Genomic DNA, 12,661 nt, shown 5'->3' with positions numbered 1-12,661 from the left:
AGTGCAGACACTGATATATATGCTGGATAGCAGGAAATTGTACAATAAAGTAAAATAAAAATTGCTAATTTTGTGTCCAATTTTTATACAAAATTCCTAAAAAGAAAAACAATTTACTATTTTGGTGCACTGGCACCTATGTCCAGCTGAAGTCAGTTTATCCATGAATGAAGACACTAATAATGAGTTAAGTATGTTACTTTTCCTATGTAAACACACGTACACTTATATATGCCTCTCTTTGCTATATTATGACAAAGAATATGCTGGTATATGTAAGCCATTCAATGTCAAATATCCAAATTCCATAAAAAGCAACATGTACAATTACAATATTGACATGAATTATATATTTGATTATATAAAATATGCTTCAACATGAAGATAATGGCAGAAAACCACATTATACAACAAAGAATAACACTTTTACAATAATAAATGTTTATCATACTTTTTTTCATATACTATTCAACTTATTCACATGTCAAAAGTAGGAAAATTGACATTGACTTCCAACAACCAACACTATGTTAACAAAGCAAGCAAAGTTCAATAAATAGCAGAATTGATCATATAGGAATCGATAACACTCTTATAATATACCTTATAATATACCTACATAGACAATAAAATAATTATCCAACTTGTGTTATGAGCTGCATTGAAAAACCATGAATCAAAAGTTTTGGCCCAGAGCCACATAATTCTTATTTTTTGCATAAAAACAAATGTAACATGACAGCCATGTTCACTTATTCCTCTCAACCTCAATTTCTCCTGCAGAGATGAGCTATGCTATATTACACAATACACATAATTGTATGATCTTCTCAATCAACTAATCATTAGATCAGTCTACTTCATAATCAGATGAAAGGTCCCTATGGCAGGTGTTTTGACATGAACATGCAGGCTCCACGTCAAAACATCTATTCCACAGAACTTGTGGACAAAAATAAACATTGTATTGATAGTATCACATGGCTGTGAAGATTTAGGATTCCACTATTAGTGATACATGTACCATGGATTTCAACTCCAAATGCTGGGTTATGCAAGAAAAAAAATAAAATAATAAAAATATCTCTGTACATCTTCTAATAGCTCAATAAGTGTTTGCAGGCAATATACATGGATGCATTAATATATTATCCAATCACAAGATTGTTAAGACACCAGTGAACTCAGCATCCTACCTCTGACTTCCACACAATATAGGACTGGCTGCTTTGGGGCTGGACCTTCTTCTGCTGCAGCCACTTCCTGGGGGAGAAGATGCTGTTGGTGCTGCTGCTGGGGGTGAGAGCCAGAGGGCTGCGAGCCAGGAAGGGCAGGTCCCAGGCAGTATTCCTCTTGATCCCCCTAACATCGTAGTCAAAGATGAAGCTGGTGGAGGGGGATTTTTCCAGGGGCGTTGATGGGGTAGAGAATGAGCCTAGAGGCACGGGTCTCGGCTTGAGCCGCATGGATTTAGACATGGCTGGGGATTCTCCTGGGGGCAGGATAGAGCCCCCCGAGCTATCAGCCTCTAGCCACCTGTTTCCCTGGCTGCTGCAGCCGGCGATGTGCTCTTCATATTCCCCCAGTGGATGTTCTGCTAGATCGCTGCCATAGTTGCGAATGATGGCTGGGTCCAGGCTGCGAGTCTGCCTGAGCTTGTGTTTAGAAAGCACTTTGGGGGCTGTTGGTGATGAGCAGGAGAACACACTGTTTAATAAATTCTGTCCAGACATTCTCCTTGTTATTCTCTCCTCGCTGTCAGTTTTTTACTCCTTACTCCAGACTTTGCTGATTGGACTTCTCACTCTCTCTGTGGATCAGTTGTCTCTGAGAGTCTTCCAGATGGAAGTCTTAAATTATAGCAATAGCAGCTAACTCCCAAGTCAGGATCTTATTCCATCATATCTTTAAAGCACAGCATTTTTAATACAGGTCCCTGAAAACCACTTCCTTACAGCAACCACTCTAGATAAAGGGCGATGCAGTGTTTGCTTGTATCCAGTTAGTATATCCTAAATTACATTCCTTTATTTTGTAAGCTTTTGTTGCAACAGTCCTTCAGGACAGCCCATATACAACAGGGGAGATAGAAAGGAGTTGAAAGCCCTCTCATAGCTGAGCCACTCCTCCCCCAGCAGTGTGCTCAGTATGTTCTGACCTCCTGTGATTTACCTGTCACCGATCTTCCAATTCCCACATTTATTCCCATGGAATTGTTAACTCCTTGAAAGCATGGGGAATGGCTGACACATGTTGCACGAATCCCAGTCACATAAAGACTGAAAGGTAACAGTGGATCTTGACATTGCTGTTGCTCTGTGACTGTGACTGTGACTGTTATATAAAGAGTTAAAGAACACCGTGAATCATAACATTCGTTTTCCTTTGTGACTGTTCCTGTTATATAAACAGTTAAAGAATACAGTGGATTATGACATCGTTTTGCTTTATGACTGTGAAAAGGAGCTGTTCCTACTGTTTCAGTAAATCTTGTGAAAGCCTTCTTGATTGGCTAATATATTCAAGTTAAATATTTCATTTTAGGTAGTAATAAACTAGTTAGTGCATTGTGGAACAAATGGATTATGTTGTCAGAAAAACAAACACAACAAAGCATAGAGCTTTAAAGGTGTGAACTGCAACACCTTTCACATACAGCCAGACTACAATCCACAGCTCCTGAAATGTACCCATTCTGTACACCTTATTGTTGTCCTCTTTATACTGTGTGTACAGCATACCTGCTGCTAGGTCTGCTGTGTGTGCCCAGGTCATGTTTGTGCACCCAGACCTGTAGCTGTGTAGGCTGGCTGAGAGTAGTAGCTGTCACAGTCGGCAGTTTCCTTGGTGGTCTAGGTTTACTGTGCCTGCACCTATTCATTTACATTCCCTTTTCATGCTCAGTGTTGTGTAAGGGTTATCTCGAGGTTTAGTGCAGCACTACAGTCTAGAGAGTTAGGCAATTTGAGGTAACAATAGGGTCAGATCTAGGAATGGACATTAAAGTTGGAGATTAAGGAACAGATTAAGGGACATAATGCCATTTAGAGTTAAGGTATGTATTACATTTTATGGCTAGAATAAGATTTGGTGTTAGGCTAAGTTAAAGGGACACTTTATGCACTGGAACTGTCCTTCCATTTCATGTGAACCATCTTTAATGTTTTAATAAGAAACACGAGCTCTCAGCAGCCTATTTGTACTGATGAAGCTACTGAGAAAGCATTAGTTTGAGCAGCAGTGGGTGCAGTGATTGGCTCAGAGTGCTAGCTGACAATTTTCAGCCTATCATAGCCATCCATTGCTGGTGTAAATTGGTATAGTTAAAGGGACACTGTAGGCACCCAGACCACTTCTGCCCATTTGAGTGGTCTGGGTGCCTTGCCCCTCTCCCCTAAGCCCCGTTAGTCTCCAAAACCGCAGTGTTTTGATTACAGGGCTAATCCCACCTCTAGTTGCTGTCTCTCAGACATCCGCTAGATGGTGCTTCCGGATTCTTACAGCACCAAAAGTGTTTTAAATGACGTTCGACGTCCCCATGCTCTGCATGAAAACGTCGAGCGTCGCCAGAAGGTGAAGCTACAGTGCCAGGAAAAATAGTTTGTTTTCCTGGCACTATAGTTTCCCTTTAAGGAACAGTAATGTTATGTCTGTCTCAGCCATTTCTCCAGTGTGGTCATGGGCGGCCTGGACCCTTATTTGAAAATGGTTTAACACTGAATGGAGGGACAGCGCCAGGGATTCTAGTCTTATAACAATTTTAAAAAATGAAATGGTTATAGAGCCTAAAATGTCCCTTTAACTCCTAGTCCTAATTAACCATTAGTTTAAAGGGGAACTATCACTTCCCGAGATTTGTAATTTTCCATGTTCTTTTACCTTATGTATATAAAAAATAATTTTGTAGGGTCTAAAAATACATTTAAATGTAGAAATCCACACTGCTATTCTGGAACTGGGCACTTCCACCTTGGCTTCCTGTCAATCATGGTTAATAGCAAATCTTGCCATTTTCTGCCATTAAAGGACCACTCTAGTGCCAGGAAAACATACTCGTTTTCCTGGCACTAGAGTGCCCTGAGGGTGCCCCCACCCTCAGGGACCCACTCCCGCCCGGCTCTGGAAAGGGGAAAGGGGTAAAAACTTACCTTTTTCCAGCGCTGGACGGAGAGCTCTCCTCCTCCTCTCCGCCTCCGTTCCTCCCCGTCGGCTGAATGCGCACGCGCGGCAAGAGCTGCGCGCGCATTCAGCCGGTCACATAGGAAAGCATTCATAATGCTTTCCTATGGACGCTTGCGTGCTCTCACTGTGATTTTCACAGTGAGAATCACGCAAGCGCCTCTAGCGGCTGTCAGTGAGACAGCCACTAGAGGAAATAGGGGAAGGCTTAACTAATTGATAAACATAGCAGTTTCTCTGAAACTGCTATGTTTATAAAAAAATTAGTTAACCCTAGAAGGACCTGGCACCCAGACCGCTTCATTAAGCTGAAGTGGTCTGGGTGCCTAGAGTGGTCCTTTAAGCAAGTTTAGTAGAAGAGTAGAAATTGAAACAATGTTTCTGTTCCCTTCCTAATTTGCATTGGGTGCCCTGAACTGGATTATGAGGTACTTGCTAATTTTTTAATAAACATTTTAAAAGAAATGGAGCATCACATATAAAAAAAATGTATACCTTATAAGGAAATTTCCATGTGTTATTCAATGATATCATTTACAGAGAAGTCAGAGTGTCACTTCAAGCTTAAATGGTAACTAAGGTAAAAAAGCACAGATTCCCATGTGCTGATGTAATTAATAATCTACTGCTGGGACTGGAAGTTCCCTTGCTCCTGACATGTGTCCAATCCAAGTCTGCAATTCTGGTTTAAATGTTGCAAATCAGTTTTCAATTTACCACCAATTCAAATTAACAAGTGAAACACTATGATTTGTCACATCTCTGTAAGCCTGTTCTTCGATTACTGGCAGTCAAATGCTATTGAAGTATAACCATGAACTTTGTAATTATTAGTCCATTTGTGCTATATATAGCATAATGAAGCTGCATTGCAGACTTGTGCCAGTTGGACATTTTGTTGAATGAAGTAATTAATAGCAGCCAAGAAATAAATACAATATATGGATGCTGTCATTCATATAGGAGTTAACTGAATGATATGTAACGCTAGACCATCACGTATCTTAAAGCAACACTGTCACTCCAAACGTACCTTTCTCCTATTGTTGCCTCTTCTCTTCCTCTCTCAGAATCTCCTTAATTTCTGGTTTAGTTTTCTTTAAAACACAAGACAAACCTATACTGGCGCAGTGACTAGCTACCTTTTTTTAATATGGCCACCACAAACGTGTCACTCCCATCAGATATCTTATTAGCACACATAGTGACTCTCCCAAAACCTGGTAAACCTCCAACCTGTCCCAAAAATTTTAGACCAATATCCCTCTTAAACTCAGATGTGAAGATCTTCGCAAAACTCTTTGCACTCAGGCTGCAACCTATCCTACTGACTATCATTCATAATGATCAGGTGGAATTCAGAAAAGGAAGACAGGGGGCCGACAACACAAGAAAATTTCTCAATATAATGCAAAATCTCAATAACAGCAGACAAAAGGAGAGCCTGTTATTTTTAGACACGGAAAAAGCCTTTGATAGGCTACATTGGGGGTTGCCAGACATATTTTTATCCACAGTCAGAGCCGTATACTCTGCCTCTGCAGCGAATGTACTCAATGCAATTTATATCAGAACGCTTCAGTATCACCAACGGGACCAGACAGGTGTGCCCATTATCCCCTCTCCTATACATTATGGTATTAGAACTTCTCACAGTAATCCGGACAAACAAATCCATTCATGGAGTAACTATAGGATCTAGGGAATACAAAACTAATTTGTTCGCGGATGACATAATGTTGACGTTGACACAACCACGAATCTCACTGCCAAACCTCCTAAGAGAGATTGATGAATTTGGCTCCCACTCTTATTATAAACTTAACATTACCAAAATGTTACCAAAACTCAAGCAGAAGGCCTAAACCTAGATCGCACAGTGAATCCCTCCAGCAAAACCTTACCTTTGATTGGATGCAGGATCTTGTCACCTTTTTGGGGATCCGTATAACCAGACTACCACGAGACCTCTTAGATCAGAACTATGGTAAACTATTGAAAGAAATAACTCTAACTTTGAAATCCTGGGAGGAGGGATTTCTGTCATGGCATGGTAGAGGTGCTGCTTTTAAAATGTTTTTATTACCTAAGTATCAGCATCTACAATGCACATTACAAATCCCATTAGCAAAACAGTATACTACGGCAATACAAAAAGTAGTGACCAAATTTATATGGGCGGGCCTACCCAATTTAAAAACCTACCACAATGCCGCAATATAAGCTTCTGTAATATCAACTCATAAAACAAGGGAAATCCTTCAGTGGGTGGAGATGGAATCCTGCTGGTCCCCTAGACATGGGATACACCTCTTGTTTTGGGTTCCAAAACAAGCGAGACCGAAAAACCTGGAGCTCCTTAACAGCACAAAATTGACTCTGAAAACGTGGGACAAATATTATAAATACCTGACTGGTTGAGAGACATGTTCAATGGCCACTCCCATACAAAGCCTACACATTACCAATCCCTCGTTCGACTATGGTACATGTCATCGGCATGGATGCACCCATCTGCATTAGTTATATGACAACACTTCTTTAAAGACATTCCCTGACCTCCAAACCCAGTTGAAATGATCTAACAGGGCCCTCTTTTCCTACCTTCAAATAAACTCCACCCTAACACACACCCCAGTTACAATAACACAGCCAAATATATCAAAGACAGAGAGCTTGTGCATCCATCCCAATGCCCAGAAGAAAGCACTATCCCTGATATACAACGATCTCATAGCATCTAACATATCACCACAGCATATATTTATGAAAGAGTGGCACAAAGATCTTGACACGGAGCTCACCGATACACAATGGCAAGAGGCATTTCTGACCCACAAAGGTAAAACAGCGTGCATGTCACACATATAATTAATAAGAAAACTTCAATACAGGTGGTACTATGTGCCAGAGAGGCTGGCTCATGTATCCAGGTACCTTAAATGTCTGCTGGAGATGTGGGAGACAGGTGGGCACATTGCTCCATGTATGGTGGAACTGCCCTAAACTTAGATGCTACTGGAAAATTGTGCAGGAGGTCCTTGATGGGACCATGTCTGGGGAGTGTACCATATCACCTGGTCTGTGGAAATCAGTAGAGATTCCGAATAGAGAGGCACTTATAAAATAAATAGGAACAAACTGGGACTATAAGGTAATGGCATGCACACAAATCAGAACTGACCTTGTCACTAGAAGAGCAGCAAACATATGGAAACAAAAATGGAATGCGGGGACTGCATAGAAAGGGAGAGGAGAAGGGAGGGAAGCAAAAAAAAAAAAACAACCCCATGAGACTTATCCTTCAGGCGGGTGACGAGACCACACATACAGATTCATTGGAGATGATGACCAGTCCATATCAATTAAAGCTTCTTTCACTTTTTGTAAGCTGCTCTCCACAGGGGTGGAAGGCTTGCCTCTATGCGAGGCTTGCTCGTTCCTATGGGATGAAGACTAATCCACCCAGACCACCAACTGAAACGTGCCTCAGAACATTTACTATCTACAATGAAACTGTTTACCATTTTTCAGAGGCACCTAACATGTAAGCACTAAAACCCACATGTACATAGTTGGGGAAGATTCCTGCCCCCCACTCCTTAGGCCTATTGTGACCTCTTACCCTTACGGATTCTCTGTTTCCCTACCCATCTCAACACTCGATAGATCCCAAATCAAATTTACACACACACATGAGCTAGAGGAGCATGGGTTGTAAATTCACACTGACACCACAAGTCAAAAACAACTATTGCTTTGTCATAACTACCTCTGCGACATGAGAAAATACCATAGAGTGACAAACATTTGACTCATAGGCCTGCCCACTGGTATCAGACCTAGACAAGGAAGACATAAAGAAACACAGCTCGTAGGTCCCAAAAGCATAGCTCCATGAACTCGGGAAGGTATCCTGGTTAAAGGGGATGTATATTTTTCTGATGCATGTCCCTGTAGTGTAAGTATCTCTGAATATTACATGATGATATCTGATGTGTGTCTGTTAGCCACATACTGTGTGTTTGTTAACTACAGACTTGTGCGTACAGTTCTATACAGACATGTAAAGTCATACGTGAAAATGTTAGAAAGCATAAAACAGTCATTGATTCATATTGCTACAAGTGATGATGAATATGATATTGTACCTGGTGGAAAATTGTCTATTGTACCCCCATTTACCTCTGCCCCTTTTCTCTTTTGTACCACCCATTATATTTTTATTCTCAACTTATACAAAACAATAAAAATTGGAAAAAACAAACAAACATAAGACAAAGTAGGAACTACTTAATAATATAAGTAATGGAATGTAGATGCCAACAGTCGTGATTTTTGCCTTTCAGTCATATAGCCTAGTAGTGTAGTGTCCAACTCCTGGTTTACATTTTTTCAGCTATCTACATAACACGGAACAAACAGATACTGTAAATTTTGGTATTGCTGGGCAGGCCAAATAAAGCCAAGTAAGAATAATAGATGTTACTACCAAATTATAGGGTATAAATTGAATAAACACTAAATTTATATTAAATCGAAAACCGAATGGCAAAGTTTTAAGGAAAAATTGCCAAGCTGTGATTATAGTAGCTCTAGAGATTTTTCCAATATTAGTTTTTTTTTAAATAGTGTTGGAAAAAAGGTATATTATTACCATTTCTGCTTTTTTTTTTTTTGTCAAGCCAGAGAAATATTATTTCTGTTTTTAATAGAGGCAATTGTAACATTTTATTTGCCATCACAAAGTGAAAGAATGCAAAACAATAAACACACATCTGTCAAATTATTTAATATACAGCAAGGTTCTGCTTTGTATCCACTGCAAGAACATAGCATGAAACATTAACGTGTATTACTGCCATCTAGTTGCTAATGTCTGCTAATGTTAAAAAGACCAGGGTTAATATTTTACTATGTACTGTAATCCATAGAAGTCAGTTGAAAGTTGAAATTCGAAATTCAAGCTAAAAAAGCCAAATTGTGTCTAAAGTTGGAGAATTTTTCCAAATCAGATTTTTTGCCTAGATTATCAATTCATTTTTTTTAAGGTTACGCTTATTTACTAAACCTAAAATTTGAGGGAAATCACAACCTTTTGGATAAAATAGCTAAATTAAAAAAAACAAAATTAATTAAATTAAAAAAACAAAGCTATTTTTTCACCTTGACAAATTTAACCTAGAATTTGACATTTCCTGATTAATTCCTGATAATTCATGTTTAGTGAATTGCCATGATAGTAGTTTGCATCTGTTTCCTGGAAGTTTAATCCAATAATGCCTAAACTTGATCTTTCGGTTTAGGAAATGAAGTTCAGTACAGCAAGGGCTGACAAAAGTTGCAGGAATGCAGTTGCCCCTTCTGAGCTACTACCATGCAGAGATTGTGAGTCACGGCATCACAGCAACATAAAGGTGTGATGTAGCACAGTGTTTTTCAACCTTTTTACAGAAAAGTACCCTGCAGAGGATAATGACACGCACATTTACTCACAGAGGGCACTGACACACACACACACACATATACATAGATTACACTGACACACACAAATTTACACTTAGAGGACACTGACACAAACACACTCACTGAAAGACACACTCTCACTGATTTGACAGACAATAACGGACACACACACACACACATTCACTTACAGACAGACTCACTAACACATATTCTTACTGATTTGGTACACACCGACAAACACACACACATTCACTGACAGACACACCCACTCACAGACAGAAACACACCTATTCATTGACAGAAACACGCATTCTCTCACACACATTCACAAATTTAACATTTATGTGTTATCTTCATTTAAGTCCATCCGGCCTCCCTACTTTTGCGAGAGCTGGGTGCATCATTTCCCTGGGATCCAGTATTGCTCCTTTTCTTGGGGTCCAGTGTGGGTCTTCCAGCACTGCTCCCTAGCACGCTGTTTTGTGATATTGGGGCCGTAGCGATGTCATAACTTGGTTCCTGACATCATTGCACTTTGCAGGCATCAGCGCTCCTTCGCCGCCTGTCTTCATTCCCTCCCCAAGACACAGCACATTCGAGCAGAGTAGGCACATGCCATCCGGGTAAACAGGTGCCCATTCTGCCTTAGCACACAGCTGGTTATAGGCACATGTCACACAAAACAATTCTAGCGAACTTCATCTGTCAAAGCCATACATTGCACAAACTTTATGAGTAGGACCTTCCTCTGAGAGACCTGTGCATGCTTGCACATAAAGGCCTTTTGCGTACAAATGTTACCTTCCTTCACCTAAGTCCCATCTGGGCAGAGACACTTATCTTGATTTAATCCTCTGCTCAAGCAAAGAGATTCTCTGCTATAGAATTTCAATGGGTCCAAATGTTAATCTCTCTTAGGGTGAGGGCTTATTGCAGAGTTAGTGAAGAGCCTCCACTTAGCTGAGCACTGTCAGATGTTATTTCACTGCAACTTAAATGGACACCCTTTCACTGCACAGTAATATTTGAATGTTTACATGTTAAAGATGAAGTTTACATATTTTATTCTGGTTTTCCACTTATTGCGGTTTATGTCCAAATACTTCCTTTGATTTGGATTATAAATAATTTTGAGCATAAATTGCAGCTAACAAATATCATCAAAGGCAAGCACATTTTATTTAGTAGACAGCTCTACCACTTCATAAATAGTCTCCGGGTGGCATTTTTCTCAACCAAAAAAATGTACAATTCCAAACTCATCCTATTTCAATCACTGGACACATATTTGCACTGCCTTAACCTCTTCAGAGCTGGAGGCATGTGCAATTAATTAGAGGCATTTCAGGTTACCATCTGTTTCCAGTTGCATAAATCAAAGCCCTGTGCACATAATGAAATCTTGCAAAATTTACATTGAGATGCGAGAGTGGATTTTGAATTAAACGTTGCAGCCAGCATATCAAATTTAGTGACAGCAGTTCCAGTAGTTCCTCGTTTGACAGTTCCGGTGACATGTAGAAAAGGGGGTCACGCGTAAAATAACATTTAGTTACATGAACATTTTTGTTATAGTTTATTTTCTTTCATAAACATTCATAAATCATCAGCATTGAAAATATACAGCTCTGAGTTCTAGAGGGCAACATTTTTTTTTATATACTATGTTGAAAGTACTGTAATGAGGGTAGGCGTAACATGCCTATGAAAGATGTCTCTGAGTAGTTTAAGAACATCTAAGGTATATTTTGAATATTATCTGGTGAAAAGTATTTGTGTAGTGAAGGTACGTAATGGATAGAGATGGATAGATTATAATTTTTTTTTTAACCATGAAAAGAAATTGATGACTCAAGGCCATTATAACATTTTCCCACAAGCAGACAGACAGTAAAAAAAAAAATTGATGAAACATCAGCATTTTGTTTCAGATGATGCAGCAATTCTAGTTTGACAAAAAACAACTGTATTTTGTTGCTGTCTTTTTCTCCCCTTTTCCAAAATTGGTGCCTTGTTACCTCCGTTCTTGCATCTTGTATTTCATTCTTGTCAAACTATCTTGCTGGTTGCTTGGATCATGAAACCTTTTAAATACTTGCTGACTGGGGCTTGGTACTCATTGCTTCATCTTTAAAAGGTATATGGTTCAGCAAGTGTAACGCATTTGCAGTTTTCGTTTAACTTTGTTCAATTACTCCGATCTCTGTGTTGTATGTCTCAGATTTTTCCCAGTGTCTAGTCTTGTCCAGTCTAGTCAAGTCCAGCGAGATGCTATCAAATTTAAGCATGCTCAAAATTTCTCCTCTGTTTATTTAAATTCTAAATACTTATCCAAAAAAGTAAAAAAGAAATAAAAAAATATTATGTTATACATTATACACATAATAGTGTCAGAAGTAATGTACCGAGGGCCCTGGTGCAATAATTTTTTGGGGGATCCCTCTAGGTCAAGGGTGGCCGAAAGGTAGATCCACAACTGTCGAACGCCCACGATGATATGCCAGCTTGGTTTTTACCATTTGCCCACCCTTACTGGGTTGTATTTGTGAGCACTGTTTGTGCATTTGAATGTAAGCATGTTTTTGTATAGAGTATGTGTGTGCATGTAGTGGTTATATTTGTACTGTTGCCATTGAAATGCAGGAGTGTGTTTGTATGTAGTTTAGGCTTTCACATATAATTATTTATAAAATATTTTACCAGGAAGGATACATTGAGATTTCTCTTGTTGTCCTGGGTCCACAAATACTGCATTGTTACATTGTTGCATTAAAAATACAAAGTAATATTTCAATACACACATACATTTAACACAGAACAGATAAGAAATATAATCAATCATGATTACAGATGCATTCTGTGCTAATATACGCTGACAGGGATCTCCTAAAGGATTTTAGTGTGGAGGAAGATATACTTGCAGTGCTGTGTAGCAAATGAGGATCACGCTACTTTCTTTTCGTAATGCGGTAGACTAAATAAAGTGCTGGTACTGGATCTGAGATTACAGGAGGTA

At 39.4% G+C, this 12,661-nt stretch overlaps 1 protein-coding gene across 2 annotated transcripts in view; it reads right to left on the bottom strand.

The window, feature by feature from the left end:
• ARHGAP6 (Rho GTPase activating protein 6) overlaps positions 1-1,916 on the bottom strand; it is a 640,778-nt gene extending 638,862 nt beyond the window's left edge. For both annotated transcript variants that reach the window (XM_063457838.1, XM_063457847.1), the window contains exon 1: positions 1,197-1,916. In XM_063457838.1, coding sequence (XP_063313908.1) covers positions 1,197-1,733 — 537 coding nt within the window. In that variant the 5' untranslated portion in view covers positions 1,734-1,916. The remainder of the gene's footprint in view (positions 1-1,196) is intronic.
• Between the last annotated feature and the right edge of the window lie 10,745 nt (positions 1,917-12,661).

Source organism: Pelobates fuscus, chromosome 1 (assembly GCF_036172605.1).
Source record: "Pelobates fuscus isolate aPelFus1 chromosome 1, aPelFus1.pri, whole genome shotgun sequence".
Classification (NCBI taxonomy): domain Eukaryota; kingdom Metazoa; phylum Chordata; class Amphibia; order Anura; family Pelobatidae; genus Pelobates; species Pelobates fuscus.
The sequence above is the reverse complement of the archived record's forward strand: the minus strand, read 5'-3'. Positions and strand labels throughout refer to the sequence as shown.